At 39.4% G+C, this 22482-nt stretch overlaps 1 protein-coding gene across 1 annotated transcript in view; it reads left to right on the plus strand.

Annotated features, from left to right (window-relative positions):
* Positions 1-3637: 3637 nt before the first annotated feature.
* The window catches only part of LOC146468834 (uncharacterized), a 34927-nt gene continuing 16082 nt past the window's right edge, over positions 3638-22482 (plus strand). Inside the window, exons 1-6 of the mRNA XM_085124084.1 lie at positions 3638-3931; positions 4957-5073; positions 11114-11185; positions 12434-12505; positions 16478-16549; positions 18548-18619. Coding sequence (XP_084980210.1) covers positions 5013-5073; positions 11114-11185; positions 12434-12505; positions 16478-16549; positions 18548-18619 — 349 coding nt within the window. The 5' untranslated portion in view covers positions 3638-3931; positions 4957-5012. The remainder of the gene's footprint in view (positions 3932-4956; positions 5074-11113; positions 11186-12433; positions 12506-16477; positions 16550-18547; positions 18620-22482) is intronic.

Genomic DNA, 22482 nt, shown 5'->3' on the forward strand with positions numbered 1-22482 from the left:
AATGATGCAAGATTTTTATCGCAGAAAAGACAGCCCCTTGCAATTGTAGTTTACTTGTATAACCTTCGGTACTAAAGAAAAGCAAGGTTTAAGGTGAATAATTTAGCTTGCTGCTGATTATTGGCATATCGTGAATATTAACTGACATTTTGTATCCAAATTTGAAACTGATATACAGAAAAGGGAAAAACTGTTTTCTTTTTCAACGAGCAACATGATTTCGTTTAAGATTCTCGTATCATTTATGGTGTAGAGTTTTTAATGGAAAAAGACTGAGCACTATAAAAGGAAAACAAGTTTGAGGGAGAATATAATTTGCGTAGCATGTGCTCGATGACATATAGGGAATATTGTTGGACATTTTTTGTCAAATTAAAAACGATGCTAATTATTTCTTTTCAGAGAGAATCATGCTTACGGTCTGAATACGTCTTTCATAAAATTGTGGGATAAAGTCATTTTTTAAATTAATAAATAGCTAAAACTATTTTGACGACTTGAACAAAAAGCTAAGCCTTTGTGGAAGTATCTTCAACTGCAGGAAAAAGGAACTATAAAATTTCATAAGAGTATTATTTCTTATCACAAATTTAACGCGGCCATTGTCATCCTTTGTACCATACATGGAAAGTTTTAATATCTTCTTTCTAATTCGCGACGTGTGGTCCTTTTTAATTACGAACCCATTAAAAATTTTAATATACAAGAGCTGAGTTATTGAGATCAAATGACCGAAATGTTGCCGGTCCAAACCACGACAAGTCCTGCGGCCATCTAGACCTAAAAAGCTAAATATTCATACCATTTGGCTAAACACACTTATAGCAAAAACGCTCCTATAGCTTATGTAGGAGAGTCGAATTTTGAAGTCCTACCCCTCCCCCTAGATCAACTGGCTAGCTTCCTTCGTAATATTGCTTTTTTGATATTTCATAATGGGAAGACACGTCTCTCAGAAATCGTCGTGTTTGACAATCTTTTAAGCTTAATGTCTCGGAGTCAGCGCTTTTATATTAAAATTAAATGCTAATACGTAATATACGTTCGTAATGAAAAACGAGCCCTCATGGTGAGTTGGAAAAAAAATATATTAAAACTTTCCATGCATGGCGCACAAAAGAACGTCTTGTTTAGATTTGTGAAGAACATAGATTTTGATCACTTTTAGCTGAATAGGGTGAGCCTGGTCTGGAATTGGTTATAGTTGTCACGAGTAAAATGGAGATGAAAGCCCTAGCGAAGTCCTACTCACATGTTCGACATATTCATATCGGTTGCTGAACCAATTTGGCTTCTCGTATGTTTGTAGCGGGTTAACATGATCATTTGGAGAATTTCGATGGTATGCAATCGACAGGATGGCTGTGTCTAAAATAGTTTAGGAAAAAAAATTTTGATCTGAAATTAGGCAAGAGTTTTAAGAAGCGCGATACCCCCGGTGGCAAGACGCAGTTGTAGCCATTATTATTTGTCAGTAAAAGACGCTTTACTGTCTCTGTGTCTTAACCATAAGCAAACTGTAAGGCTCTATGTGAAATCAATTAGGGCGAATTATCGAAGCAACCAATTGCAGCAAGTGAAAGGAGTTACATACAAAATGCAGGTGCAGCCTTAATTTGCAAGTAAAAGAAGCATTAGTGTTCCGGTGTCTTAACCATAAGCGAACTGTTAGCTACGGGTTAAACACATTCTGTATTTTGGATTGTTCGAAGCTTCACAAAAGGTGACCATTCTAGCAAAGGTACGTTTTGAAATCCGTTATTGACGGCCGAGTTTAAACAATGAATTGAGGGTTTCCAGTAACAAGAGAAATGTTAATGTATGTACGGTAAAAGTCATGGCGGTTCAGTACCAAAAAAAAAGAAGAAAAAAAGGTTCAGCGAGAATAATTTCCCACTCATTTCGCCATTGACTTATTGAGAGTATCATAACACGAGGTGTGATGTTAAAATATCAGAGCACCTTATCAGAGTATACTTAAAGGCAAGAAAAACAAAAAGGCTGAGGGAGAATGATTTCAATCTGCTCATTGACATATTGGAAATATTATAAAAGACATTTCGTATTCAAACTAGAAACTGATACTAGAAAAGGAAAAATGTTATCTTTGCCAAAACAAAACACGATTTCGTTTAAGATTTCCGTCTTATTAATGATGCAAGATCTTTATCGAAAAAAGACATCTACTTGTAATTGTAGTTAACTTGTATAGCCTTCTACAAAATGAAAGCAAGGTTCAGGGTGAATAATTTAGCTTGCTGCTGATCATTGGCATATTGGGAATATTAACTGACATTTTGTATCCAAATTTAAAACTAACATTCAGAAAAGGGAAAAACTGTTTTCTTTACCAAAGAGCAAAATGATTTCCTTTAAGATTCTTGTCTCGTTTATGGTTTAGAGATTTTAACGGAAAAAGATAGCACTATAAAAGGAAAACAAGTTTGAGAGAGAATATATTTGCCTAGCATCTGCTTGTTGACATATAGGGAATATTGTTGGACATTTTGTGTCAAATAAAAAACGATGCTAATTATTTCTTTTCAGAGAGCATCATGCTTACGGTTTGAAGACACCTTTAATAAAAATGTAAAATAAAATCAACTGAACTATTTTGACGACCTGCATCAAAATCTAATTCTTCAACTGGAGGAAAAAGGCACTATAAAATTTAATAAGAGTATTACTTTTTATAACAAATTTAACGTGGCCATTGTTATCCTTTGCACCATATATGGAACGTTTTAATATCTTCTTTTTAATTCGCCACGTGCGGTCCTTTTTCATTACGAACGCATTAAGAATTTTAATATAGAAGCGCTGAGTTATTGAGATCAAATGACCGAAATGTTGTCCAAAACACGACAATTCCTGAAGCCATCTAGACCTAAAAAGCTAAATATCCATACACTTTGGCTAAACACACTTATAGCAAAATCACTCCTATAGCTTATGTAGGAGAGTCGAATTTTGAAGTCCTCCCCTCCCCCCACCCCCCCCCCCCCCCCCAGCTCAACTGGCTTCTTTCCTTCGTAATATTGCTTTTTTTTAATATTCCATAATGGCAAGAAACGTCTCTCAGAAATCGTCATGTTTAACAATCCTTTAAGCTTAAAATCTCCGAGTCAGCGCTTTTGTATTAAAATTAACTGCTAATACGTAATACGTATTAGAAAAACGAGCCCTCATGGTGAGTTGGAAAAAAAAGATATTAAAACTTTCCATGCATGACGCAAAAAATAGCAACGTCTTCTATAAATTGGTGATTAACAAGGATAAGTCTTGTTTAACTTTAAGGGCGGTTTTGACCGCGGCAGCCTCCTTAGTTTGAAGAAGAGCATAGAATCTGACCACATTTGGCTGAATAGGGTGAGGCTGGTCTGGAATTGATTTTAGTTGTCACGAGTAAAATGGAGTTGAAGGCCCTAGCAAAGTCCTGCTGACATGTTTGACGTATTCATATCGGTCGTTGAACCAATTTAGCTTCTTGTATGTTTGTAGCGGATTACCATGATCATTTGGAGAATTTGGACGGTATGCAATCGACAAGAAGGTCGTGTCTGAAATAGGTTAGGAAAAATTTTGGTTTGAAATTTGGCAAGAGTTTCCAGAAGCGCGCTACTCCTTGGTGGCAAGATGCAGTTGTAGCCATTATTATTTGTCAGTTAAAGACGCCTGACTGTCTCTGTGTGTTAACCATAAGCAAACTGTAAGGCTCTATATGAAAGCAATTAGAGCGAATTAACGAAGAAACCAATTGGAGCAAGTGAAAGGAGTTACCTGTGAAATGCAGGTGCAGCCTTAATTTGCAAGTAAAAGAAGCATTAGTGTTCCGGTGTCTTAACCATAAGCGAACTGTTAGCTACGGGTTAAACACATTCTGTATTTTGGATTGTTCGAAGCTACACAAAGGGTGTCTATTCTAGCAAAGGTACGTTTTGAAATCAGCTATTGACGGCCGAGTTTAAATACTGAATTGAGGATTTCTAGTAACAAACAAAATATCCCTGTTGACTTCTTTCGAGAAACGGATTTTCCGCTGTCTTTAGTTTGTATGTTGTCCCGTGCGGAACTCTGTGAGCCCACGACAGAAGAATCTCCAGTGGAGATGTCGATGAGCAACTGGTCGACAACTTTCTTGCCGCCATTGCCGCCATGTGCTTCGGTCATGACTGATTGCAGCCTGTTGTGACCGTGTAATCGCAAAGAATAAGTCCAGTGGACTTTTAGTCGCAATGACAAGGATGTTACCTTTGCTTCTTTTCGCATTGATTTCTGGGATTGGATTGTGCAATCTCATGGGATCCCTACACTAAATGATGACGAAATAGAATACATGGCTGCTCAGTACCAGAAAAACAAGAAGAAAAAAGGTTAAGCGAGGATAATTTCCCACACATTTAGTCATTGACTTATCATAACACGAGGTGTAATATTAAAATATCAGAGTATCTTATCAGAGGGAGGCCGAGGGAGAATGATTTGAATCTGCTCATTGACATATTGGAAATTTTATAATAGACATTTCGTATTAATATTAGACACTGATACTAGAAAAAAAAATGTTTTCTTTGCCAAAAAACACGATTTCATTTAATATTTCCGTCTAATTAATGATGCAAGATCTTTATCGCAGTAATGACAGCTACTTGTAATTGTAGTTTACTTATATAACCGTCTACAAAAAAAAACTATGGGGAAACTATACATTGTTCAGGAAAATAAAGCTCCAAATTGGATAAAAATGCCATACATTACCTTGTATTTTACTGTCTTTTAGAATAACTGTTGCTTAATTATCTCTAAAAATTGCGTGGTTACACCCAATTTAATTTTTGGATTTCAAAAACCCTTGCTAGGATCTGCTGTCCCCGCATAGTCATAAACCGCACAAAAATACATTTTTTTTTATTAGTAGGCACCGTTCTTAGGGTATTTGCCTGTTCTTCTTTGCAGGTTTTCCTTTCTTTGCCAGGTAATACCAATGTTGTGATAATCAGTGTTTATCAAGGATGGACGAATGGTTTCTTAAAGCCCTTATTTTACACGTTTCCTTACTGTGGATAAGAGGAGGTAAGTGTCAAGCCGATTTTTCTCATGGGATAAAATTAGAGCATACATGATATTACCATTAAATTATTGTAAGTAAATTAGTAAACACAGAGAATATGCAGATTTGTTGAACTACTGCGGATAGTACAAAAAAATGAAACCCAGGGAGAGAAGGATGGGTAAAGCTAGGAAAGAAAGACCGCAGCTGACCTTTGAGCAACACTGTCACACTAAATAACCGAACGAAGAAACTTTACAAGATAAAAACCACGCAAGGGGGGTTGTGTCCCTTAATAATTGTTTTGACAAAGCCAATCCGATAAATTAAAAGACTGGCTAAGTCCTCAACGGCAAACGACTTTGTGTCATAAGATGTCAAGTAGTATCATGTGATGTAATATGATTATTGATAAGACATTATATCGATGACAAATGGTTGATCACATTGCTGTGTCTGGGAAGATTTGGTGTTATGCTTTTATTGCACTCCTTTGATGATAATCTTATAATCCAAAAAGTACGAGGGTTGTAGTTGTTTTGTTAAAAACAACAAGGAAATATATAAGGGTTATTGACCAAACGCGAAGTCAAGTTTTTGCAAGATTTATTATCGGTGGATTGAATTATTATGTAGTCATGAAAAACTGGGAATCATAGATTTTCTTCAGGATCTAGTTTTACAAAGGCAAAACCCCTTCTAGACTGGTCTTTTTTCCGTCTCCCTCAAAATATTTTAAGTTAGAAAGGTATGACAATTAACGGACAGTAACAGTAACGGACGATATCAAAATTGTTACAAGATAAATTTCCGAAAAAGTCCTGAATATCCTGGCCGTTTGCTCAAATGTTAAGAAAAATGAAGCTATTCAGGTTCCAAGTCACCGCAAGCAGATTCCAAACATCCCCTCCCCTGGTCTAGATACGGTTAAAGGAAGTAAACAATTATGAAGGTCGCAAAATTTTGATTTCATTACAACCCGTAAAACTCGTCATTTTTAGCCGATCGCGCGGTGGCGTAGGTAATAAACATTTTTGAAAAGATTTCGGCCTTCAATTAATAATTAATTAATAATTAATTAATTAAATAATTAATATTTGTATGGCGCAAATTAGCCTGTGTATATGATCAAAGGCGCCTAACAAATTGTATATGTAAAAAATAAAAAATAAATAATCAATAATCAATAATCAATAATTCTTAAATGAAACAATACATTTCGAAAACATTCGCAAACTGATTATTTATAAATGGAGATGATAAATTAGGAAACTACGCAAAACTTTGTGTTCCAAAGACTTAAAGTATTAAACAGAACTATGTCAAGGCCGCTAAATTAACATAAAATAGCAAGTGACATAGAGAAAATCTGGAAAGGCCTTCAGGAATTTTCGAGAAAGTTTTTAAATTTTCAGAAAAGTACGTGAGTGACGTCGACGTTAAGATCTAAAATTACCTATTGTCATCTCAAAACTCGGAACGTAATAGGATTACGTAATCTGTAGCACACTATAAGAAAAGACAATGAAACAGTTTTGCTGTCGTTATTACTGTCGTTATATTGTTCGCAGTTATTTTCATCATGTAATTATAGTGAAAAGTTAGAGCTTAATAGCGGATCGGAAAAAAACCTTGCAATCAAAGGATCGTGGTAATAAAGCATGAAAAGTGAAAAGGATCGTACGGTTATCTGGAAAACATTTAGTAGCTGAGCGAAGATTCATAACAGAACTGAATCAACATGATGAAGGAAAAAAAAACATAGATGAAGGAACGAGCAAAACGACAAAGGAGGCGAAAAGTACAGCTGTGTACTGGACAATTCCAGAGAGATTCTAAAACAGTCGAAATCGAGAAGCAAAGCAGCATTTACTCAGGCTAGGCACAAGCTCCTGCAACTACTTAATGGGATTTACCAAGCCTTCGACAAGTGCGTGAAGCAAGAGAGCGACCGGATGAATTTTTAGACCGCGTGGTGGCAGACATGACTTGTTATCGGATAAATACGTACAAAGAAACGGCATCACCAACGTCAAGAAATCAACCCAAGAAATGAAAATAATTGAGAAAGAATTCAGCCAAGCTCACAATGTGGAAACGGAATCACAGGAACGTGGACGAGACGAATCATCTAGTGTCGAATATTGTGCTTTTCAGAGATTTGAAGACTTACAAGTCGAAGAGCGAAAGGCTCGAGAGCGCGCCGGGAGATTAGAAGCTAAGCTATTTTTCTCAGTGAAGTACTAGCAATTGAAACGGAAAGAGGAAACCTGGAGACTCGAATCCCAATGATATCGCCACGGTTAACGTCAAAGAAAATCAGTCAGCTCTGGAGACAAAGATCAGCGAGGAGCTCGGCCTAGAAGCAGAATTAGACGACGAGAAGACTCGGAAAACACCGTCAGGCACCGACCACAGCCAGAGGGTCCACTAAGCAAAGCATCAGCGCCCATTTTTTTTTTCAAGCCCGTATCGACACAGCAACTGCAGCTCCCGAACACAAGCTACAGTAGCTCAGACAGTACTTATCGGGCGAAGCGTTAAGGGTTATTGAGAATTTGGATCATTAAACCTCTGCTTACGAAGCTACTAAGAGCCGATTAGAAAGTATGGAGGAGGAAGAGGACAGATCGCACTCTATTTGGAGGAACTTGGGGATCTTAAGCCAATCCGATGGGTAACGCCTAAGATATAGAGAGGTTCGCTGATATCCTAGACATCGCAGTTATCAACCTTAAAGAGGCTGGCCGACATGAGGAGTTGGGCAATGGATCACTATATGATTAGCAACAGAGGAAGATGGCAGAGTCAATACTAGCACAGTACCATTGATGGATTTTTGAACGACTGTGCGTAGAAAGATTACAAGAATGGGTTATACAAAAAGCAGATTTCCAGACAGTACCACCTGAGACGCTTCGAGGGATATGGAGCAATTCCAGTACCCGAGGAGAAATCAAACGTTTTCTTGGCCAGACCAGATCACTTGCAGGTACTCCACACCAGTGGCCTAGCAAGAGCCGCCGTACATTCAGAGTCTGGAGAAACAACCACCCCATTTGGTAAGACGAGTTTTAAGATATAGCCGTTGAAAACAGGTGACGGAAAACAGCGCAACAACGTTTTTGCTATAGATCCCTTGGAGAGGCCCATCACGGAATATCGTTCCCACAGTCACGATTTTGTGGTTTGAAGGGACGCACAACAGGGCGTTTTACATTGAAAAGAAAGGAGAGGCCGGAGATTGCAAGAAAGGGCAATATAAGTGAGAGCTACAATCGTCAGCCCCAAACCGTCCATCGTGATGAAACTAGAGTAGCTCCAGTTAGAGATACCACGGAGGCGGAGTCCACACAGGTCTTACCGGAGAGATCGCACACGACAGCAATGCACATGAAAGAAACTAAAGGTGAATATGTCGCACTGAGGTAAGCAACAGCAGTAATCAAAAATGGCGCAAGACGAGTGGTCGTCAATGCGCTACTGGACGACGCCAGTGGTAAGACGTACATCAACAGTTTAATTAGAACTTCAAGGGTAGAGCCGTGGAGTAATTGCTAAAGTTCTAAATGGTCACACCGACAGCCTCGAGACAAGAATCCTCGAGCTAAATCTTGAAAGCTTAGATGGAAAGATGTATGTAAATATAGCAGCTTTCACTGCAGAACGCGTTTCAGGGAACATTGGAGTAATCAACTGGGCAAAATACGCGACGAAGTGGGAGTATCTTAAAGGTTTTACTTTACCTTGGAGCACGCCCAATCATCGACGTTTTCGTGAGTATCAACCAGAGAGGGATGTTGGAGGAAAGCCAGTAAAAACAGCTGCACGGCTAACGACCTTCCGATAGACTTGTATCGGTGATGCAAATATAACTCATCAGGGAGGCTATCGAACAAGTTTGGCTCACACTTATTTTATACGTGCTGACGATAAGAGCAGCAACTAGATTGCAAACTGCAAACGTTCTTGGAGATGGAGGTGCTTAGTCACAGCATTGAGACTTCAAATGAGAAATACCGCACTCGAGAACTTAAGCGATCAATCAAATTTGAGAGCAGGCGGTTCGAAGTCGGATTGCTTTGGAAAGACGACCAGTCCGTGTGACCAGACAACTACGAGACAGCCCTGAGACGGTTGAGAAGTACAGAGAAACGAATTCTTAAAGAGCTAGAAGAAAGGTTGCGTAAGGAAGATCCCAAAAAAAAAGAAAAAGCCCCTTGAGTCTTTATACCTTCCGCCGGACAAAGCAACGACGACGACGAGCATTGTGTCTGCCGCGGCATCCCCGTGCGAGGGGATCTCCTTGAGCGATGTCATACACCAGGGACCTAGGTTGCAGCGAGAGCTTTTCAGCGTTTGATACGGTTCCCGGGCAACTAATAGAGTTAGTCTGTGGCATAGCAGAGATGTATCTCCGCGCAAGTCTTAAACCAGAAGATAGCCGGTATAATGGACTTTTATGGAGATTGCTCGATCAAACCAAGGTACCAGATGAATATGAATTTTTAAATGAGTGGCGTTCGGAATAAATTCGTCGCAACTTCAACCACAGTTCGTCGTACAAGAACATGCGAAGAAGTATCAATAAAATTTTCCACTGGTTACTGTGACAATACTATCTCTGGCAATATTATCTCTAACCATCTCTCAACATATATGTACGATAGCATGAATTCAGTTCCAGACGATAAGACAGCCATAGACTTGTATAATATACTTTCGACGCTGTGGAAGAATGCTGCTATTCACGCACGTAAATGGCTGTCTAATTCAGAAGAATTGTTGTGGGAGATACCAGCAGCGGAGAGTAGATCTAGATAATGGGGGAGCTGCCCTCTGTTAAGACACTTGGAGTACTATGGCTAGAGAGCAAAAACATGTTCATCTTCCGATTGCATCCACCTCGAGATGTGTACAAATGTAAGAACTAATAAAGCGCAGTTTCCTGAGAAGAATAACCACATTTTTCGAACCATTGGGATTTTGGACGCCATATACCTTTCGAGCAAAGGCTTTGTTTCAAGAAATCTGGACCACGAGCATCGACTAGTGAGGAGTCGCTTCAGTTGTAACAGGAAAAGAAGGCTAGGTGGTGGTTCAACAATGAACCAAAGCATTTAGTGAAAATTAAGATCGCGCTGTTTTCAGCCGGTGGACAGGAATTTAAAGTCCGCGAGCCCGTTTAGACAATCGTAGATTCCTCATCAAGTGTGTATGGAGCGGTAGTGTATTAAAAATATGAGCACAGTGGTAGAACTTTTTTCGGTCCACCTAGTGGCTTCCAAGTTAAGAGTTCCACCCCTTACAGCCACACGAATCCCTCGTTTAGAGCAGATGGGCGCAATTCTAGGATTAAGACAAGTGTATCGATATGGAAAGCATTGAAGATTGCAACTCGCAAAATCACGTTTTGGTCGGATATCATGAAAGTGTTATTTTAGATACATGTCCGAAGTAGGACATATAAGCCATTTGTTGGAAACAGAATTGGAGAAGTAAAGTCTCACACAAGTCCGCAACAGTAAAGATATTGTTAACTGAAGAGAACTCAGCTGATCGTCTAACAAGAGGCTTATCAGTAGAGGAGTTAGCGAGTAAGGACACATGGTGGGAAGGACCTTTGTATTTGGAGAGGAAAAAATATGAATGGGCAGTAGATCATATCATGAAACAGCAACGAAAGAGGTCAGGAAACAAGCACGCCTACAAGCAGACTGCAGCAATAGAGGGACAACTGTGTTAGCTATCAAAAACAATGCTACGCAGCGGCTTAAAACGAAAAACTGCGAAGATCTTTCTTCTGTTTCATCTTCCATCCGCAGTTCAAATATGTGTTTTATGTATTTATATTAATATTTTTCTAGAAAAATGTTGGTCGCTCCCTCGGGTCACAAATGTTTGGAAGTCTTCAACAGATTCTCTTAAAGGTGCCGTTGATCCATAATTAAATACAGGTAGTTTTCTGACAGGTATCATGGATAAGTTTGCAAGCACACCACCTTGAAAAACTTGTTTACAAGATGCCTCTATTTATTGTGTTTCTTTATTGATTCTTAACAGCTACTTTGACTCCACGGACAAACCCACCAACCACAAACAGATTAGCGTCTCAGAAACCGATTCCGGCAACAGGTAATATATGACTTGTATTTTTTGAAGTATATATTACTAAATTTCGGTTTTCAAAATGTAATGTTACATTTGCCGACAACTTTCACATGGAAACTGAGCGACGATGAATAATTTGAAATTTTAAGGACTTTTAAGAGAGCAAGCCATTACAGTTCAGTTTTAAAAAAGTACCATTTCGATTAAAAACAATTTCTCCATTAATGTAGTTTCTATTAATATGCTAAAAGAGATTTTCTTATCATTATGAGCCATTATTAGCTTCTCTATTCAATTTTGTACGCATGCGCTGTGGCATTTGCTAATTGTGGCATTTGCTAATTCTCTTTTCATTATTAGCCATTATTCATTATTAGCTTCTCTATTCCATTTTGTACGCATGCGCTGTGGCATTTGCTAATTGGTTTATTGGCTTGGATTTTTCGTCGGTGACCCTTGTAGGTTTAAAAAATTCGACTTGATCCTTTGTCAGCGACATCAAAGGCGAAATTACGACAGCTATGGATTGTAAGTTCTACCGTTTCACGACATCAAAAACCATTGGTGCAGCTTGGAAAATTAAAGACTTCCCCAATCGTGTCGGTAAAATAATATAACGAATACATCTTACATGTTTAGCCAACTTTTTCAACCATTCCCGTTGCACAGCGTTAAGATTTTGAATCTTAAACTTCTCAATAACACGATCGCATACTATCCACTTAATCCACCATATCCCCCTTGCAGCTAATTTATGTAACTTAAGTTGCCTGGTCGATTCAGGCAAACAAGATTATCATTGGTTGCAATTAACAATGCCAAGGTGACGCGTCCAACTGTCTCTTCGGGGATGAGCGTGCACTCATTTCGCGAACAGCAGCTAGTAATCGATCCTAAGCTCACAAATGTTTGGAGAACTTTAACAGATTCTCAGAAAGTGAGCGTTCTTCTTTTAAAATAAATGGAACTACTTGAAAATATAATAAACATGTGCCGGTTATTGAGAGGCCCTCTATGACATTTAGATACATGTAGAGAAAATACCTAACCAATATTTGACTGATCGCCCCTGATTGCCCCCGATACTGAGGATTATAGAACATCTGTTTGTACTTGTCAAGAACTGCCACATTTAAATTCCCCGTCGATTCGCAATCAAATACCAGGCGGTTTTCTGACAAGCATCCCGGATAAGTTTGCAACTGCACTACCTTGACAAACTGGTTTACAAGATTTCTCTATTTATTTCTTTTTCAATTTGATTCTTAATAGCCAATGTGACTCCGTGGACAACCACACCAACCACAAACGGAGCAGTGTCCCCGACACCGAGTAGAGCAACAGGTAATATGTGACTTGTATGTCTGAAGTATATATTACTGGAATAAGGTTTACAATCTAACGAAACACTTGTCGACAACTTTAGGATACAAAATTGCGCGACGGTGAGGAATTGAAGATTTAAGGGAGCTTAACATCACCGGTTAGTTTAAAATGGACCAATTCAGTGAAAAGCAGGTTTACCTAGGTCTCCATTAATGCATTTTATAACACACTTCTTAAACATTATAATGCCTGCTTAGAAAAACCCACCGACAACACAAAGACCACCATTCATTATCTTACTGCTACTGCGTTGGCTACTAGGTGACTGTATTTCTTTTTCTTCTCTTAGTATATATTGTTAATATAAATATTTTTTTAATTTAATTTATTTTCTAACGCCTTCATGTCTGCGGAACAAAGCATTTTAATCGGAGCAACGTAGTAAGTCAATACTGGTTTAAACTTGGTGGAGAGGGAAGGCTCCAAAACCTGGTTTCTTAATGAACTCGGTTGCGATGATGAGAGTTTTATTGCACTTTTTCACTCTCCAAAGATTGATTCTGCTAGCCAAGTACATGCATTTGTTTCGTGAAACTTTGGTAACATCTTTGATAACATCATGTATATAGAGGATACCAATTTAAGTAGTCTTTCTTAAATACTTTACCCCTATCTAGTCCGAGGAGTGGTTGGGAGTGCTGATTGTTGCCACGGCGACTTTCAACCTAAATGTCTTTAAAATATTTGAGCCAACTATCTTAAACTTTAGGATTGTTTCAGAAATTTATCCAGAAAAAAATTTAATGTGGCCGTTAGTGTTCGTAGCCTTGCGTAGATGCGTGGCAACCATTTTTTACAGGCATTTTTTTTTTTGAGAAAATAGAAAAAATCCTTTTTAAAATGAAGAAACAACACTTTTTTTCCCGTATTTTTAAATATGTTTAGCTCATAACGTTGTTTGTGTTTTGGTTTTGATTACTTTTCGTTCAATTTCGCGGCTTTCCTGAAGGTTTTTTAAGAATCCAGAAATCCAAGATGGCCGCCATTTGGCAATTATGACCTTTCTTACCACATGGAATGACGTCATCACTTCGCGTTGTGGACCTCAAAGGAGACGTCTTTAAACGTACTATCTATTCTTTAAGTCTCACTGTCATATACTCCCACTGTTATAGAGGGGGGACAATCACCTTCCCCCCACCTCCAGACCTTCCCAGCCACAGAAGACAAAAAATAAAAGAAGCCCAGTCTAGACAAGGTTAATATAAGATTTTCCGAATGTACATTAAACGAGGCTTTCGAATGACTTGTGTATCTAACAACACATGTAATGTGTAATTTGTCTTTACTCCAAAGTTCCCGATTGTCATAAACTATGTATTCCAGCCCCAACTGATACTAACAACATGCCAAGCTCACCTAATTAAAGTGCTCCTAACGACCCAATTTTTTTCTACAAAAATCCTCATATTTTGGCGAATATCTGCGAATCATCTAGTGTCGTATATTGTGCTTCCCAGAGATGTGAAGACTTACACGTCGAAGAGAGAAAGGCTCGAGAGCGCGCTGAGAGATTAGCAGCTAAGGGTTTTTAGTTTAGAGCTAGCCATTGGGGCGAAGAAGGAAGGAGGTCGAAGAAGAATTTGCTCAAGAAATTAAGAGAGCTTGAGAGTCGGTCCCGAAATGATAAAAAGGCATAACAGATCGCCAAGGAAAACGTCAAAGAAAACCAGTTAGCTCTGAAGATAGAGATCAGTGAGGAGCTCGGACTAGAAGCAGAATTAGACGACAGGAAGACTCGGAAAACACCATCAGGTACCGACCACAGCCAGAGGGTCCACTAAGCAAAGGATCAGCACCCAGTATTTTTCAAGCCCGTATCGACACAGCAACTGCGGTTCCCAAACACAAGCTACTGTAGCTCAGACAGTACTTATCGTGCGAAGGGTTAAGGGTTATTGAGAATTTGGATCATTCAACGTCTGCTTATGAAGCTGCTAAGAGCAGATTAGAAAGTATGGAGGAAGAAGACGACAGATCGTATTCTACTTGGAAGCTAATCCGTGCCGGTAACGTCAAATATATAGATAAGTTCGCTGTTATCCTAGACATCGCAGTTATTAACTTTTAAGAGGCTGACCAACATTAGGACTTGGGAAATAGATCGTTTATGATAAGCTACAGAGGAAGTACCATCGATGGATTTTTGAACACAAGAAACAGCAGCTTGTTGAAAGATTACGACAATGGGTTATACAAGAATCGGAATTCCAGATAGTACTAGCTGAGACGCTTCGAAAGATATGGGGCAATTCCAGTACCCCTAAGAGAAATCTGGCCTAGTAAGAGGCGCCGCAAATGGAGAGTCTCTGGAAATAACCACCCCATTTAGTGCGACGAGTTTTAAGTTATAACCGTTGAAAAAAAGGTGGCTGAAAGCGGCGCAACGACGTTTTTGCTACAGATGCCTAGGAGAGACCCACCACGGAATATAGTTCCCACAGTCCCGATTTTGTGGTTTGAACGGACGCACAACAGGCGCGCTACATTGTAAAGCAAAGGGGAGGCCGGGGATTGCAAGAAACGGTAATAGGAGTGACAGCTACAATCGTCAGCCCTAACAAGTCCATCGAGATGAAACAAAAGAAGCTCCAGTTAGAGATACCACGGAGGGGAGTCCACACGGGTCTTACCGCAGAGATCGCACATAACAGCAATGCACATGAAAAAAAAAATAGAAGCGAATATGTTTCACTGAGTAAAGTAACACTAGTATTCAAAAATGGCACAAGACAACGCTAGTAGTAAGACATACATCAACAGTGATGTAGCAGCTGAATTAGGACTTCAAGGGGAGGACCGTAGAGTAACTGTTAACGTTCTAAATGGTCACACCGACAGCTTCGAGACAAAAATCTTCGAACTAAAACTTCAAAGCGTAGATGGAAAGATAAATGTAAGTTAGCAGCTTTCATCGCAGAACGCGTTACAGGGAACATTGGAGTAATCAACTGGGCTAAATACGCGAGGAAGTGGGAGCATCTAAAAGGAATTACTTAACCTTGGACCACGCCCAATCGTCGGCATTTTCATCGGTATCAATCAGTGAGGGATGTTAGAGGGAAGCCAGGAAAAACAGTTCCATGGTTAACGGCCCTCGGATGGACATGTATCGGGGATGTAAATAGTACTGATCAGGGAGGCTATCGAACACGTTTCCCTTGGAAAGACGACCGGTCAGTGTTACCGTACAGCTATGAGACAGCCCGGAGACGCTTGAGCGGTACAGAGAAATGCATTCCTAAGGAACCAGAAGAAAGGTTGGGTAATGAAGATCCCAAAAACAGAGAAAAAAGCAATTGGGTCCTGCCACATACCACACTTTCCTGTTATAAGGCCGGAAAAAGCAACGACGGAGACGTGCGCTGTTTCTGACGCGTCAGCCAAGTGCGAGGGGATCTCTTTGAGCGATGTCATACAGCAGGGACCTAAGTTGCAACGGGAGCTTTTCAACGTTTTGCTGCGGTTCCACAAGCAAGCAATAGCGTTAGTGTGTGACATATAGCAGTGATGTATCTCCACGGAAGTCTTGTATCAGCACATAGTCAAAAATAATGGACTTTTATGGTGAGCGCTCGACCAAACCAAGGTACTAGATGAATATGGATTGATTTTAGTGGTATTCAATGCTACGTAGCGGCTTGAAACGAAAAAGGGCGAGGATTTTTCTTCTGTTTAATCTTTCACCCGCAGCTCAAATATATGTTTCATATATTTATATTAATATATTTCTACAAAAATGTAGGTCACTCCCTCGGGTCACAAATATTTGGAAGTCTTCAACAGATTCTCAGAAAGTTGCCGTTAATCCGCAATTAAATACAGGCGGTTTTCTGCAGGTATCATGGATAAGTCTGGAAGTAAATCACCTTGAAAAACTGATTTACAAGATGTCTCAGTTTATTGTGTTTCTTAATTGATTCTCAACAGCTACTTTGACTCCGTGGACAAACCCACCAACCACAAACAGACCAGCGTCCCCGACACCGAGTCAAGCAACAGGTAATATATGACTTGTATTTTTTGAAGTATATATTACTAGATTTAGGTTTTCAAGCTGTAACGTTACATTTGTCGACGACTTTCACATACAAACTGCGTGACGATGAGTAATTGAAGATTTGAGGGAGCCAGCCATTACAGTTCAGTTTAAAAATGTACCATTTCGATGAAAAACAGGTTCTCCATTAATGTAGTTTAAAACACACTTCTTAAGAAGAAACATTACAATGCTTCCTTGGACAAACCAAAAGACAACACAAAGAACACGATTCAATATTTTCTTACTACTAAATTGACTAGTAGGTGACTGTATTTCTTTTTCTTCTCTTTTTTTTCTTTCCTCCCCAAGAAGAAATGGTGGGACCCGTGCGCGGCCGACCATGTCTGTGACGTAAATTCAAAATTAAATTTATGCGGCTCAACTGGTCACCTTAAATGACATCCGACGGCAATCCCATTCTAAATTAGCTCAACAAAAAAGAACGAGAGAGGGACCAAAACTCTGAAGATTGAAAGTATAATTTTGGGCGATTACTGAGATAGTTTCTTCTAGCCCGACAGGTGTTCAAACGCCTATGAAGACTATGGGTTCTACCCTCTCCGTGTGTCTGCTTTGTGGTACAGAAATTCAGTAATCGTCGAAAGAGAACTGTAGTTTAAAAGGCAAAAGGCTAAAAGGTTAGCCAATGCTTTGGATTTCCAGCTTAATAGTGTCGACGTCGAACGATTCTTGTGCAACGATCGATCGTTGCCACAAAAACCTCTTTAAAAATGCCCAGAGGAGGCGAGCGTAGTGGAGAATGAAATCAAGAGTACTTTCGTTTCGGTAAACCTGCTTTTAAAAATATGGCATGAGGTGTGATTCTTACATTTCACCACGCAATTTTGTGCCAACCAAGACAAATTGTCATTTAACAAACGCGAGACCAAAGATGCCCGTTAAATTTTACAACTAATTTTAAAGAACAGGAACAGCATGTAAAAACGTAGCGGATAGACCTACGCGACTCACGCTGTGTCCATTGTATTGATAAAACGTTTACATTTTGGTTTTACAAGCATGTCTTCAAGCGTTTTATTCTTATCATTCTGAGCCATTTGTATTAGCTTCTCTATCCCATTGTGTACGCTAGCACTGTGGCATTTGATAATTAGTTTATCGGCTCGGATTATTCGACGTTGACCTCTGTAGATTTCAAAAATTCGACTTGATCCTGTGTCAGCGACATCAAGGGCGGAATAAACGGCAGCTATAGATTGACAGTTCGACCGTTTCACGGCATCAAAAACCATCGGCGCAGCTTGGAAAATTAGAGACTTTCCCAATCGAGTCGTTTGAATAACGAGCACGTCTTGCATGGTAACCAACTTTTTCAACGATTACCGTTGCACAGCTTTGAGATTTTAAATCTTAAACTTCTCAATAACACGATCGCATACTATCCACTTAATCCACCATAACCCTCTCAAAGCAAATTTACGTAATTTATGTTGCCTGGGAGATTCAGGCAGATACGTTTCTCATTACTGGAAATTAACAGTGCCAAGGTCACGTGTCCAACTATCTCTTCGGAGATGAGCGTGTGCTCATTTCACGAACAGCGGGTTTTTATCGAATGCTAAGCTCACAAATGATTGCAGAACTTCAGCAGATTCTCAGAAAGTGCGTATTCTCCTCTGAAAACAAACGGAACTACTTGAAAATATAATAAAAATTTGCTGGTTGTTGAGAGGCCCTCCATGACCTTTGAATACATGTAGAGAAAATTACTAGCCAATGTTTGACTGATCTCCCCCAATTGTTCCTGATACTGAGAATTATAAAACATTCGTTTGTACTTGTCAAAAACTGCCACATTCTAATTTCCCATCCATCCGCAATTAAATACCAGGCGGTTTTCTCACAAGCATCGTAGATAAATCGGCAAGTGCATCACCTTGACAAACTGGTTTACAAAATGTCTCTATTTACGTCGCCTTTAATTTCATTCTCAACAGTCAATGTGACTCCGTCGATAAACCCATCAACCACAAACAGACCAGCGTCCGCGACACCAAGTCCAGCACAAGGTAATAAATGACTTGTGTTTTTGAAGTATATATTACTGGAATAAGGTTTCCAATCATACGTTAGACTTGTCGACAACTTTAGCATACAAATTGTTCAACGATGAGGAATTGAAGATTTAAGGGAGCTTACCATTACCGGTCAGTTTAAAAATTGACCAATTCAGTTAAAAACAGGTTCACCTAGGTCTCCATTTTAATGTAGTTTATGACACACTTCTTAACAAGAAACATAACAATGCCTACTTGGTCAAACCCACCGACAACACAAAGACAACAATTAACTATCTTCCAACTACTGCGTTGACTACTAGGTGATTGTATTTCTTTTTCTTCTCGTAGTATACGTTGTTAATATAGGTTTTTGAAAATGTAATTCAACTGCCCCCTTCATGTCTCTTCATGTCTCCCCCAACCCCTCGACCTTCCCAGAGCCAGAAAACAAAAAAGAATCCCGGTCTAGATAGGGTTAAATTAAGATTTTCCGGGCAAGAATTAACATTAAACTAGGCTTCCGAATGACTTGTGTAATTAAAAACACATAGATTGTGTAATTTTTTTCTTTATTCCAAAGTTCCCGATTGTCATAAACCTTATATGCCAGCCCCAACTGATAGTAACAATTAGGGAAGCTCACTTAAGTAAAGTGCACCTCCCCCCCCCCCCCCCCCCCCCTCCATTTTTCTACAAAAATCTTCATATTTTGCCCAATATCTGCAAATCATCTATTATCGTATTTTGTGCTTCCCGGAGATGTGAAGGCTTACACGTCGAAAAGCGAAAGGCTCGAGAGCGCGCCGAGAGATAAGTAGCTAAGTGTTTTAGTGAATAGCTAGCCATTGAGGCTTGAGAAGGAAAGGGTCGAAGAAAAATTTGCCCGAAAAATAAGAGAGTGAAGAAAAGATAAACGGGCAAAAAAGATCGCCAAGGAAAATGTCAAAGAAACCCATTTAGCCCTGGAGAGAGAGATCAGCGAGGAGCTCGGCCTAGAAGAAGAATTAAACGACAAGAAGACTCGGAAAACACCATCAGGCACTGACCACAGCTTGAGGGTCCACTAAGCAAAGCATCAACGCCCAGTTTTTTCAAACCCGTATCGACAAAGCAACTGCGGTACCCGAACGAAAGCTAATGTAGCCCGGACAGTAGTTATCGGGCGAAAGGTTATTGAGAATTTGTATCATTCCATCTCTGCTTACCTCTACAAGTATGGAGGAAGAAGAGGACAGATCGCACTCTATTTGGAGGAACTTGAAGATTTTAAGCCAATCCGTGTCGGTAACGCCAAAGATATAGAGAAGTTCGCTGATATCCAAAACATCGAAGTTATCAACCTTTATCAGGAGTCCTTTTTGTTCTAGGAATCGAAGTTTTTGGAAGAGCTTTAAAAACAATTCGTCCATCAAAGGAATTCTGGTAAACAATCATGAAATAAAAGTAACACAATATGCTAATGATACAACTGTTTTCGTCCGTGATCGACATTCGGTCGTCCAACTGTTAGACCTCCTTCAAAATTTTAGCCTCCTTTCTGGATTGGAAATAAACACTACCAAAACTGAGACAATGTGGCTTGGGCAATGGAAAAATAACGAAGACACGCCCTTTGGTTTTAAATGGCCAAAGGAGCCAATACTCTCTCTCGGAATCTTTTTTCTCGCATAATCGTACACCTGCGGAAGAGCTAAATTTTGGTGCTAAAGTACGAGAATTGGAACAAACTTTAAACACCTGGAAAAGAAGAAAACTAACGCTCTATGGAAAAATTAACATAGTTAAAACACTAGGCCTGTCAAAACTGATATATTACGCTTCTGTTTTAAATGTCCCCAAGCAATACGTAGAAGAAATAAATAAGATTACTTTTAATTTCATCTGGGACGGGAAGCCCGCGAAAATTAAAAGAAGCACAATCATGGAGAAAGCTTTGAAAATTGCGTGGATTAAAAGAATCCAAAACGAGGTACCCTCCTCTTGGAAAATTATTCCTGATGTTATGGCCCAACAACACGGTAACCTCTTTTTCTTAACCAGATGCAATTACGATCCTAAGATGCTCTCGCTGGAAAACCTTTCCCCTTTCTACCGTTCAATTCTGTTGTATTGGCATGACTTCAAAAAGTCGAAGAAAAATGAAGTAGACTATAAAACTGAAATTCTTTGGAACAATCGCAATATTTTAATTGATAAGAAACCGGTTTTCTGCAAAAGATGGTTTTCCCACAACATCGTCTACGTATGTGGTTTATTTAACAGACACGGAAATCTCTACAGCTACTCTGAGTTTCAGACTTTGTATAACCTACAGGTGCCCTTTACAACATTTTATGGTTTGTTAGATGCCTTTCCATCTTTGTGGAAAAAACAATAACTCCGCAGAATCATACCAACGCTGAAGAAAACTCCGTGACAAACTTGTCCACTGGCTCTATCTACTCGTCAATCTTAACAGATACAATTGAACCACCAACCTCCCAGAATAAAATTTTGAGACATGGCTTTACCGAAAAAACACTTGAAAAAAGTATACCAGTTACCGTTTAAAATTACAAAAGAGGTCAAACTAATGATGTTTCAGTATAAAATTATACATAACATACTACCCACCCAGTTTAGCTTACACTGCGATGGAATAGCCGAAAGTGACATCTGTCCTCTGTGCAAAAATGAGAGACAAACCTTATACCACTTGTTCGTCCTCTGCACCGAAGTGCACTTCTTCTGGAATACAATTCAAGACTGGTGGCTACAAAAGACCCATGTTAAGCTTTCTTTAAATCAAAGTAATATACTTTACGGCTTTTTCGAAAAATCTTCATATTGGCAGGCTTTAAAATACCACATCTTCTGTACAAGCAAAGACGGGGGTGTACTGAGCTTCCAGAGCTTCCTTTTACGACTTTCCGATAAAATTCAGACTCTACAACAGATTGCTGTCGCTAATAAGTGTTTGTCAAATTTCAGAATTAGATGGGCGTTTCTTTTTCCTTAAAAATTGCTTTATATAAATATATATTTTTTCTTTTAATTTAGTAAGAATCTTCAGCAGCTGCTTTCTAGCTTTATCATTTTATACGGAATCACTGTAAAATTTGTAAAAATGGTATTTGATGTATATTTCTCTGGGTAACCGTTAAGGGGAAGGATGTCATCGAATGCGCCCAGGTGTTGTTTTGTAGATGTATTTGAGGAGCATCTGCCTTCAATGCGTTTTCTCTCGTTGCGAATGAAGTTGAGTTTGGATTTGGTTGGCATGGCTGACTGATAGTGGACAAATAGTGGTTTCTTGGCTGGCTTTTCGTAGAATTCAAAAGAGCTGTTGCCATCCTGTGAAATGTGACTTTGAAGTCCAGCAACGACAGCGACTGGCCATTCGGTGTTGTTTGTGGTTTTTCGATTTCAAATTTCAAGTTAGGGTGCACATTGTTTATTATCTTGTGGAAGTGGTCAGCTGTTTCTTCATTAGTCGTTTGGAGATAGATGTCGTCTACATATCTCTTGTAAGGGTTTATCATTAGGTGCGAGGAGAGGGCGATGGATTCAAGTTTATCCATAAATAGGATGGCCAATATGCTTGAAATGCTAGAATCCATAGGTAGGCCTTCTTTTTGGCGAACAACTTGATCTCTGAAGGAGAAGTACATGTTGTTTAGCGTGACTTGGAGGAGGTCTGAGACGTCTTGTTTGGAGAGGTGGAGTACTGAGTTTTGGATTCTGTCTGTAGCGTTGGTGATGGCTTCTTGTATAGTTATTGTGGTGTATAAGGACACCACATCGAGGCTACATGGATAAGGTAGCGCTTTGTTTGTGGTGAGATCGCCAGCTTGGATGCATCTAATAAGTTCGAGACTGTTTTCTAAATGGGC

The sequence above is a fragment of the Pavona decussata genome, unplaced genomic scaffold (genome assembly GCF_977016875.1).
Source record: "Pavona decussata unplaced genomic scaffold, jaPavDecu1.1 SCAFFOLD_128, whole genome shotgun sequence".
Taxonomy (NCBI): domain Eukaryota; kingdom Metazoa; phylum Cnidaria; class Anthozoa; order Scleractinia; family Agariciidae; genus Pavona; species Pavona decussata.